The following is a 23,415-nucleotide window of genomic DNA, read 5'->3' on the forward strand; positions in this document are numbered from 1 at the left end:
CAAATAGGTTAGTTTTATGTGGGTAATTCATGCACATAGGCCTAAATTCTGATGATACAAGAGAAAATAGAAAAGCAAGTCTGCTGGTGTCCTCGCCTGGACATAGTGCAGGGCCCTGCAGAAAGCCCGCTCAGCGATTCCTTTGTCATTGCAGGAGCACTTAGGAGCAGAGTCTCTGCAGTTAAGATCTGCAGGTGGCAGACTCTCAACCTATCTAGCAGAAAGATGCCAGACTTACTCCTATTGTCCAAGGAGACCAGAGCCAGTAGGACAATTGCTGGTCCATGGGCTGTGTGGTCCAGAAGGGACTTTCAGTACCTTACTTTTCAGGTAAGGAACCTCCCACAGACAATCTTCCAAGGACACAGCAGTTAAGGGGTGTTGCCAAGCTGGACTCCTTCATTAGAATTAACATCACTAAAAACTTACAGGTATGGGGTTGGGGAGATGACTCAGTGGGTGAAGTGCTTGCTGTGCAAGCATGAGGATCTAAGATTGAATCCCTAGAACCCACATAAAAGCTGGATATGACAGCACTGGAGGGTGGAGGCAGGAGGCTCCATGAAACTTAGTGGCTGTCTAGCCTCACTGAAATAGCACCAGGTTCAGTGAGAGACCCTGTCTCAAAAACTAATATAGGGGCTGGAGAGATGGCTCAGTGGTTACAAGCACTTGTTCTTACAGAGGACCCAAGTTTGGTTCCCAGCACCTGTGTTGGGCAGCTCACAGCCACCTGTAACTTCAGCTCCAGGAGATCCAACACCCTCTTCTGACCGCCACAGGTACCTGCACACAAGTGCACGCACCCACACATAGACACACAAAATTTTTTTTAAGATGGAGAATGATAGAAGACATCACATATTGACCTTTGGCTTCTAGACATGCATGCACAGGTGAGCATGTCCACACATACATGTGCACAGATGTATACACCCCTTCCACATACATACATACATACCAAAACAAAACCTTATGGTGCCCCTGGTGAGAACAGAGCATGGATGTCTACCAAAGTCACACCTGGTTATGTTTTGGCCAGCATTTCCACTCCAAGGCCTGAGGTTCTTCCTGTAGACACATCATGTAAGGATAAATGACCTGTGTGTGAGTCTTTTCCTGCAGCATTGAGGGGAAGGAACTGCTGACCATTGCCTTGTGACAGAGTCAGAGCAGATTGCCGTACTCCCACTCAGGTAAAGCAGGGGGCAATGATGCACACATGTATTGTCTTCTTGGTGCTTATAGCATATCTGCCAAGATAGAAAAGAAACTGGTAACAGGGTATCATGGTAGCTGAGGACAATAGAGAAATCTTGAACCATGTATGTGCTCACTATATATTCAATGTAAAATAAAACCCTCAAGCATCCCTTGTTTTTCAAAAAAAAGAAAGCCACAGAGACAGTAAAGATCTTCCCAGCTTCTCTGGAGGCCACAGGATCCTGGCTTTCAGTGACCCATTGTGGGGGTCACAGAAGACACATGGCGCCATTCTCTGTGCTCTTCCTTTTGAAGTCAGCTCATCTCGGCTCCTGATTTCCTAGGGCTGATATGGAAGATGATTAAGGTTTTATTACTTCTCGTCAATGTGGTCCCCAAGCCTCGCCCCTTGGCAGCCACCACAGGGTCACATCTGCTCCAGGACCACATAAAAGGGGGGCATGTCCTACTCTGAGAATGACTCCAGCAGCACCAGCAGCATCAGACTGGAGTCTTGGCTGCAGAGGGAGAGGACCATGGACACAGAGAACAAGAAAGGTGAGTGGGTAGAATCTGCACAGCACAGCAGCAGCTTGGCCTGCTGGGTAGCTTCTGCCCTCCAGACTACTGACCCACTGACCTGCCCCAAGGCAAGGTGCCTGAGCCATCTCCCTCTCACCTGAACTATGGCATGCTATCTTATTCATTGGAGAAAGCCCAGCTTTTCATTCAGATAGGATTTCAGGTTCGCAAAACAACCGTGAGAATGAGGACACCTGTGCGCCCTTTGTTCACATTCTCTCTGTGCTGGCCACATCTGGTTTCTTCTGTGGGTCAGTCAGTGCCCTCTTTGACCTGGCACCACTCATTCTGCAGGCTCTTCTCTTTATGTAGAGCCACAGAGGCTTGTCAGGTGGCTGAATGCTTACCCACGCTCCGAGGAAGAGTTCAAAGGATCAGGGGCCTGGGGAAAGGATATATATATCATGTATTGTTCTTCCAGAGGACCCACTGACCCACTGACCTGCTCCTGTGGGTCATTCGGTACCCTCTTTGACCTGAAGAGTCTCTGGGGCCTTGGGACTGTGAAGAGTCCCATTCCTTTTTCAGTGTCACACAAACTTCACCCCTTTGGGAAGCTCCAAAGGAGCTGCCCCTTGACAGTCCATATATATATGTATGTATATCTCACAGAGATCTGCCTGCCTCTGCCTCCCTAGTGCTAAGATTCAAGGCATGCACCACCACATTGGGCTCAAGATGCATTTTTAATTATTTTCCTCTAGAACATGCCCTGACAGTTATCTCCTCCCTTGTGAGTAGGTCTTGTTCTTCCTATGCTGCCATCCTCGTGGGTGGCATACACCCCTGTTGTTGAGTCTGTCTTTCCAGAGCTCCCATTGCGGTGTTGGGCCCTTTCATCCACCACTCTTTCATATTTTTTAAAGACTTATTTTGTTTTTAATTATGTGTATGTGTGTGTCTGTGTCTGTGCACATGAGTATGGGTGTCTATGGAGGCCAGAGGTATTGGATCCCCTGGAGCTGTTATTACAGGCAGCTGTGAGCTACCTGATGTGGCTTCTGGGAATAGAACTTGGGTCCTCTGGAAGAGCAGTACATGCTCTTAACTGCTGAGCCATCTCTTCCATACTGACTTCTGTTTCTCTAAAGTGTGCCATAGGCTTTGCTTCCAGTCTGTTTTCTAGATCTGATCTCTTCCACTTCTGTGTATGTGCTATTTAAATTTATTCGCTGAGTTTTAAATTTTTATTTATATGTGTATGTTTCTGTACCAGTGCGCAAGTGTGGATGTCAGAGGCAACTTACAGGAATCAGTTCTCTCCTTCCACCATATGAGTGTCAGGGATAGAACTCAGGTCAGGCTTACAGCAAACACCCTTACCCACTAAGCTATCTTGTTCACCCTTCACTGAGTTTTAAAAATTATTTATTTATTGATTGATTTTATGCATATGAGTGCTTTGCTTACATGTAAGTGCACCCATACATGCAATGCCCACAGAGGCCAGATGAGGGTGTCAGATCCTCTGAAATTGGAGTTATGGATGGTTATTAACTGCCGTGTGTTAATAACTGAACTTGGGTCCCTCTGTAAGAGCAACCTCTTAACCTCTTAGCCATCCCCCAGCCCCCCAACCCCCCATTTGCTGAATTTTTAAGTTCAAGAACAATACTTTTTTATTTTTACAAGTTATTTAAAGTTTGTCTGATTTTTTATTTATTTATTTATTTATTTATTTATTTATTTATTTTTGGTCCTTTTGAGATAGAGTTTTCCTGTAGTCCCAGCTGTCCTGGAACTCACTATGTACACCAGGCTGGCCTTGAACTCACAGAGCTCTGCCTGCCTCTGCCTCCCAAGTGCTGGGACTACAGGCATGTGCCACCATGCCTGGCTGATTATTCTTAATAATGGCTCATCTTTCCACATACTTAAAAAAATCCCATATGTCCCTAGCAATTTTTGATTTAGCTATATTCTAATCCATAGCATCTGACTCCTTTTCTTTTGGGGTGCAAGTAGGGGTGAGACAGATTTGAGAATCTGTAGCCCAGGCTGGCCTAAAACTCACATTGTAGCTCAGTTTGGTCTCAAACTTGTGCTTTTTCTTCTCCTCGGCCCCCAGAATGCTGGGATTCCTGGTGTGAGCTGCCACACCTCACTTTAGCCTTTGATTTCTTTGGGGAGAATACTTGTATAGGCTTTGCTGAAATCATGGATTATCCCATTTTCAAATCTGGGGCTGTAAGCTCATCAGGAGTGTGATTTCATGTGTGGGATCCTGTAAAATCCTGGTTAAGAACCAGTTCCTCCAATGTGCTCTAAATCAGTAACACAACTCCTTGGCCTATGAACCTAGGATAACACTTTGCTTTCCTAACTTAGGGAGCTCCCAGACTTCTGCAGGAAGAGGTTATGTTCAGAACACTTAACAACTGCTGTGTATTCAAAGGAGTACCTGTGCCCACAGCAGTTCCATACAGACTCCAGGGATGCCTGCTGGCAGCCACTGGGAGCCTCATGCCAGTGGACATGGGAGAGCGTATTGTTGTGCTCAGGCTGTGACTTATGGTGCAAAGGTGCAGTGGACAGGTGTTGTATGCCCCTTGCTATGGCAGGGAGAGAGGTATAGAATTCTGTATTAGGATTCTCTAGAAGAAAAGAGGAATATATACTAAAAACCAATGTATTAGAGTGGCACAGTGTGGTCTGGATAGTCCAACATTGGCTGTCTGCATGCTGGAGAAGCTGACATCCAGCAGCTGCTCAGTCCATGAGTCTGGATGCCTCAGTAGTCCCAGTCAAGTGCTAAAGACTTGGAGGATTCCTAGAGAGCCACTGGTCTTCAGCCCACACTGTAAAAGCCAATGAAGCTGGTTTCTGATGTCAGCCCAGGTTGGCAGCAGCAACAGCAAGATGTCAGCAGAGCAGATGAACTTGCCAGCTCCACCTGAAGGCAAGCAGGCAAAAAGCAAAGTTTTTTCCCTTGGACCTCCTTTTATCTGGCTGCCACTGGAAGGAGCTGCCCACATTTGAGGTGGGTCTCTCCATTTCAAATAACCAGATTAAAAAAAAAAATTCCCTTACAGGTGTGCCCAGCATATTATCTCTTAATTGATTCCAGATCCAGTCAAGTTCACAATGATTAACCATTACAGCATCCCAGTTCCTAGATGCCAACCAGGGCCCAACTCTGCAAGTGGGCCTTGCTGATGATCGTGTTCTTCAGCTTACCATGGGTGCTCCTCTTCATAGCCTACCTCCTGAGCTCTTGACCATGAACTCTGCATAGCAAAATTATCGTCGGGAAGATCCCAAGACCAGGCTCAGCCCTCCCCTTCAGGGTTATCTTCTGTTCTTCTAATGCCTCCCTTGATTTCCATATGAGGGATCAAGGCCAGCACAGTTCAACTCCAGCCTATTGTGACAGTCAGGCAAGAAGCACACCCAGAGAAAAGTTTAGAGTTAAAGATCTTCTCAGGGTACAGAAATTAGGCAGTGCAGGTTGGCAGACTCTACTGTGCTCTCCCACTGTGGTCCAGGTAGAGTAATTCAGTTCAGCATTTGATTCCAAGCAACTGCCAGAGCCAGCCAATTCCAAACAGGCTCATGCATCACTCCACCCATATGCAGACGCCCATGAGCCTTCAGTGGAAAGCATAGAGAATCAGATCTGAATGTGGCAGGAATTGCCGTCACCTTCTCACTGAGCCCTGTCTTTAGTCGGTTAATAAAAAGGCTTAGCTGCTGGGGGAAATGAGAAAGTCCTTTCAGAATGCAGACTCACCCTCTGAAGGCCACCCCCAGCCAGCAGCCCAGACCACCTGTGCCAGGTGAGCCTGCCTGCCCCAGAGGAATATGCCAATCTGAATACAGCTAGCCATCACTGTGCCATGAGTCACCAAACGCATCCTTGGCTCACTTCCCACTGTAAGGGTCCCAACCCCTTTGCAGTGGAGGAAACTCAGGTCCCTGCTTTACCTCTGGGCATCACAGCAGGTCCCACCTGCTGGGTGGCCCTCATCAGGGAAGGTCCCTGTGCCCCAGGTCATTTCACCTCACAGGCTAGCACAGTCTTAAGCCAGAGCTTCTCAAAAAGGCTCCTAGTCCACAGAAGCAGTGTTAAGGAACATTCTGGAGAGGCAACTTCTTAGGCCACACCCCAGACCTACTGAAAAGGAAACTCTGGGATGGCCTGGCAATCCAGTTTTTCATAGAACCCCTTAAAGTAATTGCTGTCTATATCATTCACTGGGAGCCAGCCCTTCTCAGACTTAGCCTCAGATCTGTGTGATCCACCTGACTCCAAAAACACCAGTTAGGGGGAGCATCTCAGTAGGTTTGATCATTCCCCAGTGATTCTAACACAGCATATGGAAACTGAGAACTAGGGCTCCACGCCTCATTTGCAAGGGCGATTGACACTGAGTACCTGCAGAGGGAGGAGATCCTTTCCTTTGCTGACTAAGCATATGAGGAGCTCAAATTCTGGATGGAGAGATCTGTTCCTAAGCTGAAGTGACAAAAAGTGGTGTCATTCTAATGTGTTGCCTGCACATATGGAATATTTTCACTTTAGCCTTCAGGGGAAAATCCCACTTATAATGAAGTAGCCTTGGACCATGGGAGCTCCTGGAGCCCCCTCTTCTATTTGGATAAAAAGATTGAACCTGGCACATTTCTACCCCACATCTTTAGGGTGTGAACGCCCACCTCATGATGGTGTTTCATTTGCTGAAAGCCAAGATCTGAGCCTACTGGAAGCAGAAGCAGGTAAGGACTGCCCCTCCCCACCTTCTCTCCAGCACCCAGACTCCAGTGTTGTTCCTGTGGCACAGTCTGCGGAGGGGAGGGCAAGCCATGGGGGGCTCCACCAAACAGCTTCAGGTGGAATGCTTGGCAGGGCTGTGACTTCCATTTGTCTCAGCTGAACCCCATGGAACCCTGTGAGGTCAGTATGCACACACCCATTTTACAGATGGGAGACCATGGCCAGCAGGGGTAGGACAGGGTCACCCTCTCCCCATCTCTGAACTGTCAGAGTTTGGAGTCAGTCTTGTGTCTTTCTTCCTACATGTGGTGTGCTGACAGAGTTGAATTTTATTCATGTGTGGTTCAAGACAAAGAAGAATGCCCAGGCACACCATACGTCTAACTACAAGGACAGTAACAATGAGAAGGAGACGATTGATGTGCTCAGGCGTGGACAGGCGTTCACCCTGTTCCTGAAAACAAATAGACATCTCCAAAACCAAGACCACGTGAGGCTGCAGTTTCTTAGCGGTGAGGCCTCAGCTCCAGGCTGGAGGGTGGGACCCCAAGGGTGCCTTTGCTCCCTGAGCCTTGGTTTTCCCATCTATAAAGAGGGAATAAGAATTGTTATGCTGGGGCTGGAGAGATGGCTCAGCGGTTAAGAACACTGGTTGTTCTTGCAGAAGACCTGGGTTCAAATCCCAGCACCCACATGGCAGCTAACAACTGTCCGTAACTCCAGTCCCAGGGGATCCGATAGCCTCTTCTGACCTCCTCAGGCGTTGCACCACACGGGTACACTTACCTACATGCAGGCAATACATGCATACACATAAAATAAAAATAATAAAATTTTAAAAAAGAATTGCTATGCTGAAGTTGGACTGGGAGCTCAGGCACTCCATCCAAAGTTGATGCAAACCCTTGGCCAAACTGTGGAGATGGCTGGGGAGGGGCCAGAGCAAACCAGGGAGGCTGGTCAGTATTCTCGAGGGATCTGGAATACTCTCTACAGATGAATCACAAGGCTGAGGTTTGCTAACATAGTGAGTCTACAGGCTGGAGGCAAGCTGGTAACAGTGAACAAAATCACCATACTTTAGGCAGTACTGTGTGTGTTTGTAACCCCAGTGTAGGGGCCTAGGTATATAGACAGGCTGATCCCTGGAGCCTGATCGATGAGCTCCAGATTCAGTGAGAGACTTTGTCTCAAATAATAAGGTGAAGAGTGACTGAGGAAGACATCCAATGCCAACGTGTGGCCTACACAGGTGTGCACAGATGCACGCACACACACACACACACACACACACACACATCACCACCACCACCACCACCACCACCATACACAAATACCACAGTATGGTGGGATGTGATAGTACATGCCAGTAATCCCAGCTTGGAGAGGCACAGGAGAGACTGAGGCAGGAGGGCCATGAGTTCAACGTATGTTGATGATCACTGTACTGGCCAGGGCTAAACAGTTCAACAAAGCATCTAGGGATGTACAAGAAGAGGCCTGGAGCGAGAGTGATAGGCAAGGGTGAAGAAAGGAGGTGGGGAAGCCAGGGAGGAGAGGTGAGGTCCAGTGAGTGGGCAGAGATGGCTATGCTGGGGCTGGTGTCAAGACTTACTTCCCTGTGGGTATTTCCAGGACTGGACTACTCATATATGGTGGTGGAGCTCAGTCTGGTGCCATCTTCCTCCTCTCAGGGCTGGCATCTGAAACGTATCAAACAGTCTGACGCCAAAAGAGAGGTGAGGGCCATACTGTCATCTGGCTGGTGGCTTCTGGATAGTTCCTTGTCTAACCAGTAGTCTGTATCCCCTCTTTCTCTTCCAGTCAGTAATACTGCTTACATCTCCCCTTACCCCCAGAAAATGGCTCTGGATGCCTCAGCTTCCCCTGATTCCTCGCAGCACACAGTAACTCTCACTGGCCAGACGGCCTAGTATCTCTCCTTTCCCTTTCATATTCACTGGAGGCAGTGAACAGCAGAAAATGAGTAAGAATACCCGGTCATCCTACATTTTGGTTGTCCATTTTTCCCTCCAGGCTCCTTGCTGTGCTTAGACTCAAAAACGGATGAACGTGCTGTGCCTCTCGCTTTCTTACTCAACAAAACTTTATTAATGTTCAATTTATCAATGTTCAATTTACCAGTGTTTGTCAACACAGCCCTCTGAAGTATGTGGGCTCAGGATGACTGATTTGACTCCCTTTCTGAGGGGCTTTGTACTGTAGCTGCAGCAGTGTCTGTGAGCCCTTGTAGACAGATGGCCTCTGAGGCTCTGCAGGGCTGGAATCAAACTCAGGGCTTCAAGTATACTGGGCAAGTACTCTGCTGCTGAGTGGCATCTCGACCCTGAGGACTACTGACATTTCTTCTGCCCCCTGAAGTCCTAGATGCTGGATCAGGCTCCTATCTTAGCCATAGGATCTGCCCACAAGCTAGGAGGTGGCACCATCAGAGTGTGGGAGTGGAGGGAAAAAGGCTAGGAGCAAAAACACCTGTGAGCTGCAAACCCAAGTTTATTGTCACTTTGGGGGACTTGCTGGAACCTTCTTGCTTTGTGGGCTGCATCCTGCCTACACTGGGGCACTCCTGGTTGCTGGGCTGGATCTAGAAGGGATGATTTATCAGGATCGATAGATTCTTCTGGGAGGCCTCATAGGATCCAGGGTTGAGTCAGAGAAGGAGGTGTCCACCATTTCTTGTGCTTCATGCAGGTCAAAATCATTATTACCAGTCCCCCTGACGCCATGGTGGGCAAGTACAAGCTGTGCATGAAGAGGGATGGGTCACGTTCCATTATGTCTAAAGAGTTCTTCATTATCTTCAACCCATGGTGTGCAGGTAACTTGAACTGGCTCTGCTTGGGAGCAAGCCTCTCTCCCCGCAGGGCTCCTGTGCCGGTGCTTGCACCTTGTTTACAGTGCAGAATCCCTGAGGTCTCCTCTGCTCTTGAAGCACTTGCAAACTAGTTAAAAGGGACATGCCCCAGGAACAGATAATGCATGCTCAGAAGGATCCTCCTTGGCCAAACCTGTGAATACAGGTCTCTTCTACCATTTCCACTTGTCCTCACTGCCTTGCCTCACCAACCAGTGTATGCTTCCAATCCTGAACCGAGGCTGCCTAGGTGGCCGCTAGGGCCAGCCAGCAGGACTCCTTCCTCCACAACTCCAGTGGTAGGGCCTGAACCCCAACGGCAGTTCTCATCTGCAAACTCGGCTCTTTGGGGCCTCTCCTCTCTCTTTTTTTCTTCTGCCCTACTCACTCCATTCTTTGGCTACTGTGGAGTCTTTATGTAAATGTCCCTCAAGAGGACTTTGGATACCCCCAGTCTTGCTCCAGAGACACCTTAGACTCAGGTTCTATCATGATTCATGATCCTTTTTCCATACTTGCCCTGCAGCCTTTTTTTCTGGTCTTTTTGACATGGAGTCTTCCTGTAGCCTTAGCTGGCCTGGGATTCACTGTGTAGATCAGGTGGGCCTTGAACTCACAGTGTCTGTCTACCTCTGCCTCCCAAGTGCCATGATTAAAGGTGCGTGCCACCATGCCTGGCCTCTTTTGCTGTTTTAAAAAATTATTTTTACGTTTCATTTATTGCCACACTGTGCATGTGAGGAGGTCAGAGGACAACTTGCTAGAATCTATTCTCTCTTTCTACATGTGGGTTCAGGACATCAGGTTTGGTGGTGACTTTATACTGAGCCATCTTATCTGTACACCTCCCTAGTCATTTATTTTTAATAAATAGTTTTATTTTCTTTGAGAATTGTATGCAATGTATTTTGATTATATTCACCCCAACTCACCCCTCAACTCCTCCCAGAACAACCCCCATCTCCCTACCCATTCAACTTTGTGTCCTTTTTCTAAATTTAATAACCCATCAACTTCGATTTCTGCTGTCCATATACTTCTGGGTGTGAGACCATTCACTGGAGTGTGGCTGACCTACAAGGAACCTGACCCTCAAAGAAAACTGACTCTCTCCCAGAAGCCATCAACTATCCATAGCTCCTCAGTTAGGGGTGGGGACTCATGAACCTTCTCCTACTCCACGCTAGAATGTTGACTGGATTGATCTTGTGCAGGTCTTGTGCAGGCAGCCACAGCTGCTGTGAGTGTCTGAGTGCTGTGGTCCTTCCATGTCCAGAAGATGGTTTTCCTCTGGTCCTCCCTGACCTCTGGCTCTTACAATATTTCCATCCCTTCTTTCCCCTAGTCTTTTTTGGCATAGATATTTCAGGGGAACAGAGATTGTCTCTTTTTTTTTTGTCTTTTTGAAGCAGGGTCTCCCTGTAGCCCCAGCTGTCCTGGAACTCACTATGTAGACCAGGCTGGCCTTGAACTCACAGAGATCCGCCTGCCTCTGCCTCCCAAGTGCTGGGACTACAGGCATGTGCCACCATGCCTGGCTCAAGATCCTCTCTTCTTAACAGAAAAGACTTTCTCTGGGGGAATTTGTCTAGTGATCCATCATCTTTAGATTTAAGTTGCATGTTCCTGACTAGAATATTATGTAAATTATATTGAAAATCATCTGGAGGCAAACCAAGTGTACCTGTTCCTAACCGGGGGAAATTAAACTTGATCATTTGCTCTAGTATTGTCCAATTTCTCTGTTATATCATAATTTTTTTTTCTTTCATAACTAGTAAGTACCCAACGTGGAAACACTTTCCAACCATGCAGATATGTGGCTCTCATCAGAATCCTCCATCTTTAGATTTTACATCCATTGATAGTTTTTACCTGAACCATTTAGTGGTCTTCCGTGTCAGGCTGCACAGTAACTGCCAGCTCCTGACCTCCATCCATACTTATCTTCTGGACCCTGACATTTTCTTGCTTCCAGAGACTCCTCCATCTTTCTGTCCATCCATCCATGTCTCCCTGTAGCCCCAGCTGGCCTAGAACTTGCTATGTAGACCAGGTTGGCCTCTATCTCACAGAGATTTGCCTGCCTCTGCCTCCTGAGCGCTGGGATTAAAGAGGTGACCACCACACCTGGCTGGATTCTCCCTTTTGTCAATAGTTTATGATTCATACTCGATCTTAATTTTGTTCATTTCAAACTTCTCCAGATTTTCCTAGTGAAATAGCCTTTCACCTGACTCAGGATGTGCTTTTGAAAGGTCTTTGTATTTCTAATATAAAATGTATTGCCGTGACACACGTAGCTTCCTGTCCCCCTTCCCCAACACTTGCTGTCGCCAGGCATTCCTGAAGACCTTGCAGACCCCAGCCCAGGCAACCCCCCAAAACACCCCCCACACACACATGGAAGACCTGCCTCTGTCTCAGGGATGGCCAGTAATCCATATGTACATGTGATTTTGCTCCAGAGGACACCGTTTTCATGCCTAATGAGGAGGATCGAGCAGAACACGTCCTCAATGACACTGGCTACATTTACATGGGTTTTGCCAAACAAATTAAAGAGAAGCCCTGGACCTTTGGTCAGGTAATGGATTGTCTTCTGTGGATGAAAGTCTCCCTTTTTGCTAGGAAGTAGCAAGTACAGGTTGTGGAGAAAAGTGGGTGGGCCATAGCTAAAACACCAGCCTCACACATGTGAAAGGCCCTGTGGAAAAGAGGGTAGGTTTGAGCAGAGGCCCCTTGACCAGAGCCCACCAGTGCCTTTTGCATCTTTTCTGCTCTTTCCCACCTCCTACTCCCAATACATTTATCTAAGAACCTAGCACTCAGTGAGTACTTATTTACAAGGAAGCTGAGTGACAAACTATGAGTATAGGCAGAAAGTTCAAACTAGAGGAGACCTTCTGAAGACTTGGGTGTACCTCTGCTGAGTGAAAGGATGGGTATCCATACAGAGGCGGGGCAACAACACAGGAGGACACAAGTTTGTTGACTACCAAGTCCAGGATATCCTGGAATCGGAAATTACCAGTCTTCCTTTGGGACTTCACAGCAAAAAAATTCATCTGGAAAATTCTAAGCTCTACACAACTGCCTAAAGTTCCCTTCTCCTCCCTGCACCCTGGTACCCATGATAGAACAGAGTAGGGACAGTGAAGGACAGACTTCCAGTCAATGAGAGCTGCTATGCACACAGCAGGGTGTGTCAGGTTGTCCTCTGTCAGAAGGGGTGCTAAGAGAGCAGTAGAAGAAAAAGAGTTTTGGGGAGAAGATGGGAGGGGAGTCAACAGAGAAAGGAAACTGCTGGAATGAAGACCATGGGAGGTGAGGAGAAGAGGATTTTCCTTGCATCTTAGGTAAGTTGCCCTCTCTGGAATAAAAGGGTGATTTTTTTTTTTGTCTTTTTGAGACAGGGTCTCTTTGTAGCCTCAGCTGTCCTGGAACTCACTATGTAGACCAGGCTGGCCTCGAACTCACAGAGATCCACCTGCCTCTGCCTCCCAAGTGCTGGGATTAAAGGCGTGTGCCACCACGCCCAGCTCAAAGGGTGATTTTTAAGAATGCCCAACCCCCCCGGCTTTCTGAACAGTGAATGTCATTGTTGTTCCTCTTGTTTTACTGTCTTTCCCCTTGGATTGCAAAATAATATACATGTGTCAACTCTATAAACAACCTCAGACCACAAAATTGTTGTGTGTAAGTGGTAGAGTTGGTTTTTTTTTTTTTTTTTTTTTTTTTTTTTTTTTTTGGAATGGTAGGTTTTATGGGACGTGCAATGCATCTTGGTAAAACTGCTTAAAAGTGCGGGGCGTGATGGCTAACACCTTTAATCCCAGCACTCGGAGGCAGAGGCAGGCAGATCTCTGTGAGTTCAAGGCCAGCCTGGTCTACATAGTGAGTTCCAGGACAGCTGGGGCTACTGAGAGACCCTGTCTCAAAAAAGACCAAAAAAACAAAAACAAAAACAAAACTGCTTAAAAGTAACACATGGGGCTGGGTGTGGTGGCACACGCCTTTAATCTCAGCACTCAGGAGGCAGAGGCAGGTGGATCTCTGTGAGTTCAAAGGCCAGCCTGGTCTACATAGTGAGTTCCAGGCCAGTTGGGGCTACAAGGAGACCCTGTCTCAAAAAAAAAAAAAAAAAAGAAAGTAACACATGGACTGGAAAGATGGCTCCGCAGTTAAGAGCACTGTCTGCTCTTACAGGGGACCCAGGTTCAATTCCCAGCACCCACATGGAGGCTAATAACCATCTATAATTCCAGTTCCAGGGTATCAGACACCCTTTTCTGACCTCTGCAGGCAGTGTACAACTTGGGTATACTTACATACATGCAGGCAATTTGCATACACACAAAATGAAAGTAGTCAATAAAAGTTTCTGACACAGGGCGGACTCTTAACGACCTCTTTCTTGGTCTCCTGTGACAGTTTGAGAAGCACATCCTGCACTGCTGCTTTTCCCTGCTGACCCACCTCCAGCCCAGAGAATTGCAGAGCCCAGTGCTTGTGTCCAGGTCCATCTGCACCATGGTAAGCAGGGAGGAAGTCTGTAGATGCTGTGTGCTCCACCAACACCTGATCAGCTTCTCTAGGTTTCCCTGAAAGCTGGAAATTCTTGAAGCACACAGGGGGTCATGGTCGAGCAATGTCAAAACTATCCAGGAATACATGTCGGCCATCATCCCTACTGAACTCCAGTTTTCAGATTCAAGTTCAGAAGCCCAACCTTGCTACTTCTGAGCTGACCTTAGGAGAATGTTCTCTCCTGTCTCTAAGGTGGTATGAATGTGCAAGGGGCTCATCTCCTGTAAGCCTGGCTGCCACTGGGATGTACGCTGGCTTAAGTGTACTATGTCAGAAAACAAAAGTTTGCATCTTTCCACAGTGTCAGAATTCGCTGAATAACAAGTTCACAAGCTACATCAGTTTCCCCTGCAGCAATTTGCCAAGTGGTCCTGATTTGCCGGCCAGCACAGGTTATTTTTATTTCACACTTAACTACTAATATTAGCTCTCAGATCACACATTACACATTCCATGGTAATAATACCTATGAATTTATGTAGGTGTGTAGGTTATAAAATGGTTACAAAAGGGTTAAAGAGGCTGAAGCAGAGTTTGAGTTCAACGATGCTGAGAGGCAGAGGGGAAGCTGGTAGGAATGGAGAGGTGGAGGTCTGTTGGAGACTGCTACAGAGCCAAGCTGCAGGGCCAAAGCAAGCTGCAGAAATGAGGTGTGGAACTATGGAGGCCATCCGGTGAAGGGGACGACTGGGTCCAGACGGACAGCAGTTCAGTTTGGTCCTATCAGCAGTGGGGACTGAGCAGAACTGAAACTCCTGGGCAGTTAGGATTTCTCTATTGTACCCTTGATGTTCACACTGAGTGCTCAGATGACAGGTCATCTCTTCGAAGGGTCCAGGTAAGGGTGTCTGGTAAGTCCTTGAGCCTGGTTGTCCTGATATGATTCAATATACACATGTGTTCATATGGTCCCATATACTTTGATACATTTATAAGTTGGCAGCCTTTTTACATTTAGGAATGTTATCTGTGAGTCGGTGCCTCCTGGGTGGTGTCCAGTGGATGGTAGAGTCTGTGTGGGCATCAAGGTGCCTCTGCATTTACACTCAAAATGGAGTCAAAGGCTGCTTGTAAATGGCATCTCTCAGGGTAAGACAGAACCTGAAAACCACTGTTTCACACAGTATGGAGTAACTTAGGGACAGGCACTTGGTCCATGACTTTAGCAGACACTCTAGCAGCAACCCTCATTCACCTGCTCATTTAGAAGTCACTGTGTCCCTAGTAGCATTCTCAGACACTGTGGAGTCCAGGACCTCTTGATACTGATAAAAATTACCAAGGACCCCAGGCAGCTTCTATTTGTGTGACTTATAACTACAAATGTGTAGAAATTATACTATATATTTATAACATAAATAATTATACTTTATACATTATAATATATAAATATATTTACAAATAATATTTCTAAGTATTTATAGGTATATGTATATATCTACAAATATTAGAAATTAAAACTAGTCTAGCCAGGCTTTGTGGCACAGGTCTGTAATTCCAGCTATTCAGGAGGCTGTGGCAGGAGAAATGTATAAGTTCAAGACCAGCCTGGGCAACTTAGCAAGACCCTGTCTCAAAGTAAAAAGTAACAAACAGGCTGGAGATGAAGCTCAGTAGTCAAACACTTTCTAGAATATGAAAAGCTATAGGTTCAATCCCAAATACCATAAAAAGAGAAGAAAAAAAAACCTCTCAGAAGTCTGAAAGTATTTATTTCATCCAAGCACAGCAGCTCACACCTGTAATCTCAGCACTAGGGATGTTGAGACAGGAGAAATGCTAAGAGTTCCAGGCCAGCCTGGGCTACATGCTAAGACTGTGAGATGGTTCAGCAATTAAGAGCACTTGCTACTCTTCCAGAGGACCTGAGTTTGGAACCCATATTGGGTAGATTATAGCTGCCTATAACTCCAACTCCAGGAGGAGATCTATGCCTTCTTCTAGCCCCTGAAGGCACCTGTACACACATGCACACACATGCACACACACGCACGCACGCACGCACAGACACACACAAATGGAAAACATTATGTTTGTTTTTTTCTAAGAGAATGGTAATAAATCTACATGTTAATATTAATGTTAAAAAAAACTTTTTAAGTCCAACGTGGTAGTAGTGTATGCATTTAATCCCAGCACTCGGAGACAGAGGCAGTAGTGTGGTTTTGCATTTTTGCTGTTCTCTTCAGTGCCAGGCTCAATAGAAGCCTGCTGCAATTTGTCATTAATGTAAGTGAAGATGGTCTACCTCACACAGGTATATCCACACAGCTTTTCCAGATAGCATTAGATACTCTGCTCTGAAGTCATACCCTCACTCAGTCAGTGATGGTTTCCTTTTCCTCAGGGTGTGTGACCAGGGAAGATTGCATCTCACCGTATAGCTCAGGCTGGCCTTGTGCTTGTTCCTTGGTTCCTCTGGGCATCCTGCATGCCCCAGACAAACTCTCTTTCTAGGGTCTGGGGAGGGGGTGCAGATGCTGACACCACTCTGCCCTGTGTGTCAGATGTGTGCTGTGAACAACGGTGTGCTGGTGGGGAACTGGTCTGGAGACTACAGCAATGGCACAGCTCCCTACGTGTGGACCAGCAGTGTGCCCATCCTGCAGCAGCACTATGTCACCGGGTTGCCTGTGTGCTTCGGCCAGTGCTGGGTGTTCTCTGGCATCCTAACCACAGGTAGGCTGCAGCAAGGGCAGGGGGCACTCAGCCCCCACAGGAGCTGACCATTCTGCCTGGGGTCATTTCAGCACTGAGAGCTGTAGGCATCCCGGCGCGCAGTGTGACTAACTTTGAATCAGCCCATGATACGGGGAAGAACCTCACAGTAGACATCTACCTGGATGACTCGGGCCAGACAATCGGAGATCTAACCAAAGACTCTGTCTGGTAGGTGCCCTCCTAGGCGGCCTGGGCTACCTCCTGGTCTGCCTGTGCTCCTCTCTCTGCTCCAAGAGACATGCTCTACAGCAGGCTTTCCAGCCTCCTTCCTAGAAGGCTCAAGCTGTAGGCAGCAGTCACTGCCCCATAAATTCACTTTATACAATTCAGCCTCAGACAGTGTGACCCAGACTTGTTGAGCATAAAGATTTTTTGGCTGGAGCCTTTTGCCCCTGGAGGTAAAAACCAAGAATTGTCACTTAATTCTGGTCCCTGGCCCTAGAGCCTGAGACAGGCTGCTGTATGTGACCCTATGATGTAACTGGAACCATAGCAGGCAAGAGGGACTGTTTCCTCTGCTTTCTAACCCCAAGGCACAGGTACCTTGCAAACTAAAAATACAGGGATTCTTGAGAGCGGAAGAGGGTGTCTGAAGCTGGGGGTGGGGCTGTGGTTCCTAGTTTTTACTCAAACACAGCTATGAAATTCTAGTTGATATGTTGAGTCAAAGAAAAAAAAAACTTTGAAACTGTTGGGAAGGAAATACCAAGCTCCTTATTCCACATGATATAACTGTCTTAAAAATAGCAAGAACATAAGCCGGGAGTGGTGGCGCACGCCTTTAATCCCAGCACTTGGGAGGCAGAGGCAGGTGGAGCTCTGTGAGACCAAGGCCAGCCTGCTCTACATAGTGAGTCCCAGGTCAGCTGGGGCTTCAGGGAGATCCTGTCTCAAACAATCAAAGTAAGAATATGGAAGTCCTGAGACAGGCCAACTGCAAAATTACTGATCAATTTAATCAGAACCCCTATGAGCCCAGAAAAAGTTAGGACTGTTGGCTCATTCATTGAAAGATGCTTACTGCCTCTGGAGCTCTTCCCAAGGCTCTTGGTGATGGCCCTGCCTTTGTGGACAAGGTACCCCTGCAGAACAACCTTAGAGTAGGGCCTGCGATGACAGGTTCTCTAACCATGTGGCTGACTTGGGTGGGTCTGTTTCCACTGCCACAGGAATTTTCATGTGTGGGCGGATGCCTGGATGAAACGACCGGATCTACCCCAAGGCAATGATGGTTGGCAGGTCCTGGACTCAACTCCACAGGAGATCAGTGACGGTGTGTGTGCAGGGCCCAGGAGCTGGGGATGGAGGACTTGTCTGGGCTGCTTTTCTGACCTGGTGCACTATCATGGGGTGGTAACTGTGCAGGGCTTTCAGGTCGCTAGGTGCTTTCCTAAAGAGGTCACTAGTGACAGTTACATAATAACAGACGCACAGCTTGCAACTCACCTTTTATCTTATTTTTACTTTTTCATTGAATTTTTATGTACTTCATACACAACATCTTATTTTTATCCCTCTTCTCCATTGGCACCCTCCCATAAGTCTCCGCATGGGACTTCATGCATTCTGTCATTTATGTTAAGGCCTATCAAGTTAAGTTAGAATCCCCTGACATCCTTCAGTGTAAAGCACATTCATCCATTGGGATCTAATGAGCCTATCTAGGGTCACTCCCTCAAAGACCAGCTCTTCTTCACCCAGCAGTAATCAGCTGCCCAACAGTTCTTCGGCTAAGATTGGAGCCTGTTCCACAGTTCTGTGCTGACTTTTTGTCTCCTTGTGTTTGCATGGGTCTTGTGCATGCTGACACCATTGCTGTAAGTTCATATGCATAAGGTCCCAGGAGCCTCTATGACTCTCTTTTCATACGGTCCTATGCCTCTTCCTGTGGCTCTTACAATCTTTCTGCCTCTTCTTCCAATATGGTCCCTGAGCCCTGGGTGGGTGAAGTTTAATATGGGAGTCCTGTCCAAGACCAACACTCTGCAGACTCTTACATTTTTAAAAGTACATTTGTGTGTGTGTGTGTGTGTGTGTGTTCATGTGTGCATTACAGAAAACATGTGGAGGTCAGAGGAAAACTTGTGAACGTTGTAGTTGGTTTTCTCCTTCTACCATGTGAGTCCTGGAGATCAAATTCAGGCCGGTAGTCTTGGTGACAGGAGCCTTTTCACTTCGAGCCATCTCACCAGCCCACCAGCCAACAAGTTTTGTCATTATCTGTGTTTTGCAAATTTGGGTTCAGGGAGGTGAAGTGAGCAGCTTGAGGTCACACAGCCCTAAGCAGCAGAACCCAGAAGCCCAAATTGGATGGAATGGAATGAATGTCCTGCTCTGCTGTTCATGCCTTAGTTAGGTCTGGGTAGGCTATGTGGAGCTGGAAGGCGCTTAAGGAGTGTCTCTGTGCAGATGGGGTCTGGTCTGAGGTTACCTGGAAAATCTATGGAATCAAGTTATCTTTTTAAATTTATTCAAGCTTTTTGAGACAGGGCATTCACTGCAGCCCAGACTGGCCTGGAACTTGCAATCTTCCTGCTTCCAAATCCCAAGTGCTGGGATTACAGGTATGTGTTACCAGGTTTAACCAAGTTATCCTTATTTTAAATCATCTAAGTATTAAAAACAAACAAGTTAAGCTGGGCATGGTGGCATGCCAATAATCCCAGCACTCAGGAGGTAGAGGCAGAAGGATTAGGAGTTCAAGGCCATCCTTGGCTATATAATGAGTTTGAGGCCAGCCTGAGCTACATAAGACCCTGTCTCAGAAAACAAAACAAAAGGCTGGAGAGATGGCTCAGAGGTTGAGCACTGGCTGCTCTTGCAGAGGACCAAGTTTTGGTTCCTAGCACCCACAAAGCAGCTAACAATCCCCAGTTTCAGGGGATCTGATGCCCTCTTCTGACCTCCAAGGGCATTGCATGCATAAATGCACTTAGATGTAGGCAAAACATGCATACACGTAAAATTTTAAAAAATATTTAAATTAAAACAAAACACCCCTGAATCGACAAAAACAAAACACAGCCAACAAATAATTTGGCTCAGTAAAGGGAAGTCTTTGAGATCATAGCAAGCTTTCAAACTTATTGTGACTCCACATTTTATAAAAGCAAAACTCTGACATGTTACCAGAGACATGCTGCCCTGCCTCCTTGACAACCAGGCTCCACCCCTGCAGCCCCACAGTTCACAGGCACCCTGCAGTGTATGTCTCCTGCAGCCCTTCTAGGAGCAAGGCCACTGCCTGGACAGAGAAGGGATCCTGAGGCATGAGGCATGGGTCCCCAAAGGCTTTCAAATAAAATTTAAAAACACTCTGGGGCCTTGTGTGTCCCAGATACACCCAAGGTAAAAGCACAGTTCTCAGTGGAACCAGCTGGGGGTCTCCAGAGACCTGCCTTCCTAATTTTTCCCCAGCGGGGGGCGGATTCTTGACACCTGCCTGCATTGAAAAATCTATAGCAGGGGGCTTCACAGCCTCTTCCCAGAGCGGGGACAGTGGCCCTGGCAATGGGGCAGCACACACCCTAGGGCCACTGTCCACTTGAGAAGCAGAAGCCCAGTTCCTGGACAGAAAGGGGCTTTAGGAGCCCACTTCCCGACTCACTGTGCAGGTAGGGTGAGGGGAGGGGAGAGGGATGCCCTCAGCCAAGAAGCAGAGCCAATGTTGGGTTAGGAGCCCTGCTCCAACCTTAGCCCTGCTATACTGAATCTCAGAGGTGGCTGCTTTGTTTTGTTTCTTGGTAGCGTATGTGTGTGTGTGTGTGTGTGTGTGTGTGTGTGTGTGTGTGTGTGTGTGTGTTTGGTTGGTTGATTTTGGTTTTGGTTTCTTGAGACAGGGTCTTACTATGTAGCTGCAGCTGGCCTGGACTCACTATGTAGACCAAGCTGGCCTCAATCTTACAGAGATCTGCCTGCCTCTGCCTCCTGAGTGCTGGGATCAAAGATGTAGCCACCACACCTGGCAGGATGGCTGCTTTTAAGAGGTAAGGGATGGGAATCTTGTGTATTGAAGATTAAATAAAATAATGGACATGGCAAGCCCAGTGTTTAAAATATAAGGGTATGCAAAATCCAAACCAATTATGCATAATGGGGAACCAAGAGACTAATTCTTACTAAGTTGCTAATGACTGATAAGGAGAGCTCTCCATTCTTGTGTCAGAACTTTAGAAGACAGCATTGTTAGTTTAGGTCAATAGCTGCAGGAGTGGAGCCAGGTTGTCAGGGAGCCAGGCAGCAAGGTCTCTGGTAACATTTCAGAGTTTTGCTTTTATAAATGTGGGGGTCACAAAAAATTTGAAAACTTGATATGATCTCAACGGTTTCCCTTTACTGGGCCAAATTTTTGTTTGGTTGTGCTTTGGTTTTTGTTGATTTGGGAGTTTTACGTGCTAAGTACTGTCATGTACTATTTAACTTGATTCTCACAGTAGCCTTATGAGATAAGTGCTACTTTTGTCCCCAGTGTCCAGGAAATGGAGGCACAGGAGTGCTAGAGTGACTTATTCAAGGCCATACAGGAATCAGAGGGTGTATGGATGGATGGAAACGGGGACAGAGCTGCCCACCTCTGGATTCAGGGATGGTGTGCAGATGCATGGAAACCGGGGCAGGGCTGCCCAATTCAGGGGTCTGAGGTTTCCTGATGTGGCCCTAACTGTCGCAGAGCATTTCAGGCTGCCTGGGACCTAAGTGCCTGCTGCTCTCTGCTTGGTTTGGGGTTCTTTGCTGTCACAGAACTAGATTAGGGACCTCCTGAGGTATAGGCAGGATGGGCAAGGAAACCCCTGACAACCAACCCTCTCTCTTCCCCTCAGGGGGCTTCCGAGCTGGACCTGCACCACTGAGTGCCATCCGCCAGGGCAACGTGCTCTTGAAGTACGACACCAAGTTCATCTTCACAGAGGTGAATGGAGACAAGCTCATCTGGCTGGTGAAGCAGGACCAGGGGAGGGACAAGAACACCCTCATAGCCGTAGAGACCATGAGCATTGGCAAGAATATCAGCACCAAGATGGTGGGCCAGAACAGGCGCCAGGACATCACCTCTGAGTACAAGTACCCAGAAGGTAGCTGTGCATGTTTCTGCCACCAAAGGCTGGTCCAAGACTGGGCCAGGTGACAGCACACCTGGGCTGTGAAGGCCTTGATAGCAGATACTCTAGGCTTTCCCCACCATAAGGTCCAGGCTACAACAGTTTGACCCCATGCTCTTTGGCAGGAGTGCGCAGCAGGGCAGGCTGTACGAGATGATGGCGACTCTGTCCTAGAGAAGGTTTGGCTCACAGAGTACTGTGTTCACTCTAGGGCAAGCTGGTGGACTGTCCTTGCAGAGGCCTTCAGTGCCCTGAGCCACACTTTGGGTGCCTGACACAGATTTCAGAAATACTCTTACTCGCTCAGGCTCATATATCTTAGAAGTGGCCAAGTTAGTCTTTTGTTTGTTTGTTTGAAGTAATGAAGATGGAACTCAGGGTCTTATGCATGCTAGGCAAGCCTTCCCAGATCCCAGCAAACCAGGCTGCCTGGAGGAATCTAGCCTGTGGGACTCGGGGGCATAGGCACACTGCTGGCAGGTGTGTCCCTTGGGTTTCTGATGCCAGTGGAGGGTCTGATGCTAGAAGTGCCATTACTGCCCTTGGCCTCCAACAGCGGGTTGCAGGTCATCCTGCAGAAGAGGTGCCAGTTGTTGGGGTGAGTTCCCTGGAGTTCAGTGGACTGTTCCTGAGTTAGGCAAGCAGAACGGACAGGCTCAGGGGCTGCCCTGGTGTCTCCATCACAAGATGGCAGCTCTCCTGAATCTGATCTTGCTTCTTATCAGATTGATCCTTTCTGCCCTAGCCCATGCTGGTTGCAGTGCTGGGCTGCTGTAGACAGCCAAAGACTCTTCTGTATCTCTTCTGTAGACAGCTATCCTTATCCTCAGGATCTCCCCTCTTCTGAGTCCCTAATTCTCTGCTGAAGGCCTGAAGGAGCAAGATGGTGGTTATATGAAGGCAGGAGTCTCTCATTGCATTGTGGGAGAGGGTACAGTGTCCAAGAGGCAGGCCTTCCTGTCTGTCACTGCTCTGTAGCTGTAAGCAGGCCAACATGGGGAGGACCTGAGACAATATCTACCCTCAGTAAACAGGTTGTCAGATTGGCAGCAAAAATACCCTCTAAGCCACCTCACCCACCCTAATAGGCATTTAAAAAAAATCAGGTTAGGGGGTGTCTCAGGGAGGAAGAGAAGCTGCTGGTGGTGTGGGCCCTGTGGGCTCAGTGTCCTCACTCTTCCTTGTACTCATCCCTTCTACCTTGAAGACTGGATAATGTCAACTAACTTAACTTCAAATTCTTTGATTCCTTCTGTAGACTCTAAGCTGTTATTACTGACTTTAATTTTTTTTAAAATTTTATGTGTATGAGTGTATTGCCTGCATGTATGTGAATGCACCCGTGTTGTGCAATGCTGCGGAGGTCAGAAGAGGGCTTCGGATTCCCCTGGAACTGCAGTTAAGGATGGTTGATGGCCACCATATGGGTGCTGGGAATCGAACCCGGGTCTTCTGCAAGAGCAGTCAGTGCTCATAACCGCTGAGCCATCTCTCCAGCCCCATTACTGACTTTTTAATGCTAAAATTCTTTTTTAAAACAATTATAACCTCTTTACTGATAGTCGCTATTTAGTGAGCCACTGTTCTCTCTGTACGTTTAGATCTTTGAATATGTTTTAAAATATTTTATT

General features: G+C 47.5%; 1 protein-coding gene across 5 annotated transcripts in view; it reads left to right on the top strand.

The window, feature by feature from the left end:
* Positions 1-765: 765 nt before the first annotated feature.
* Positions 766-23,415, top strand: part of Tgm4 (transglutaminase 4) — a 31,944-nt gene continuing 9,294 nt past the window's right edge. Inside the window, exons 1-12 of one of the 5 annotated variants that reach the window (XM_008849497.3) lie at positions 771-1,196; positions 1,548-1,761; positions 6,427-6,501; positions 6,820-7,011; positions 8,135-8,238; positions 9,212-9,338; positions 11,843-11,961; positions 13,809-13,910; positions 16,472-16,643; positions 16,715-16,853; positions 17,855-17,958; positions 21,506-21,757. In XM_008849497.3, coding sequence (XP_008847719.1) covers positions 1,665-1,761; positions 6,427-6,501; positions 6,820-7,011; positions 8,135-8,238; positions 9,212-9,338; positions 11,843-11,961; positions 13,809-13,910; positions 16,472-16,643; positions 16,715-16,853; positions 17,855-17,958; positions 21,506-21,757 — 1,483 coding nt within the window. In that variant the 5' untranslated portion in view covers positions 771-1,196; positions 1,548-1,664. Of the gene's footprint in view, positions 1,762-6,426; positions 6,502-6,819; positions 7,012-8,134; positions 8,239-9,211; positions 9,339-11,842; positions 11,962-13,808; positions 13,911-16,471; positions 16,644-16,714; positions 16,854-17,854; positions 17,959-21,505; positions 21,758-23,415 lie in introns of all 5 variants that reach the window. The other 4 variants (XR_607833.3, XM_008849500.3, XM_008849498.3 and 1 more) reach the window with 4 other exon arrangements.

This window comes from Nannospalax galili, unplaced genomic scaffold (assembly GCF_000622305.1).
Source record: "Nannospalax galili isolate Female #2095 unplaced genomic scaffold, S.galili_v1.0 scaffold443, whole genome shotgun sequence".
In the NCBI taxonomy this organism is placed as follows: Eukaryota; Metazoa; Chordata; class Mammalia; order Rodentia; family Spalacidae; genus Nannospalax; species Nannospalax galili.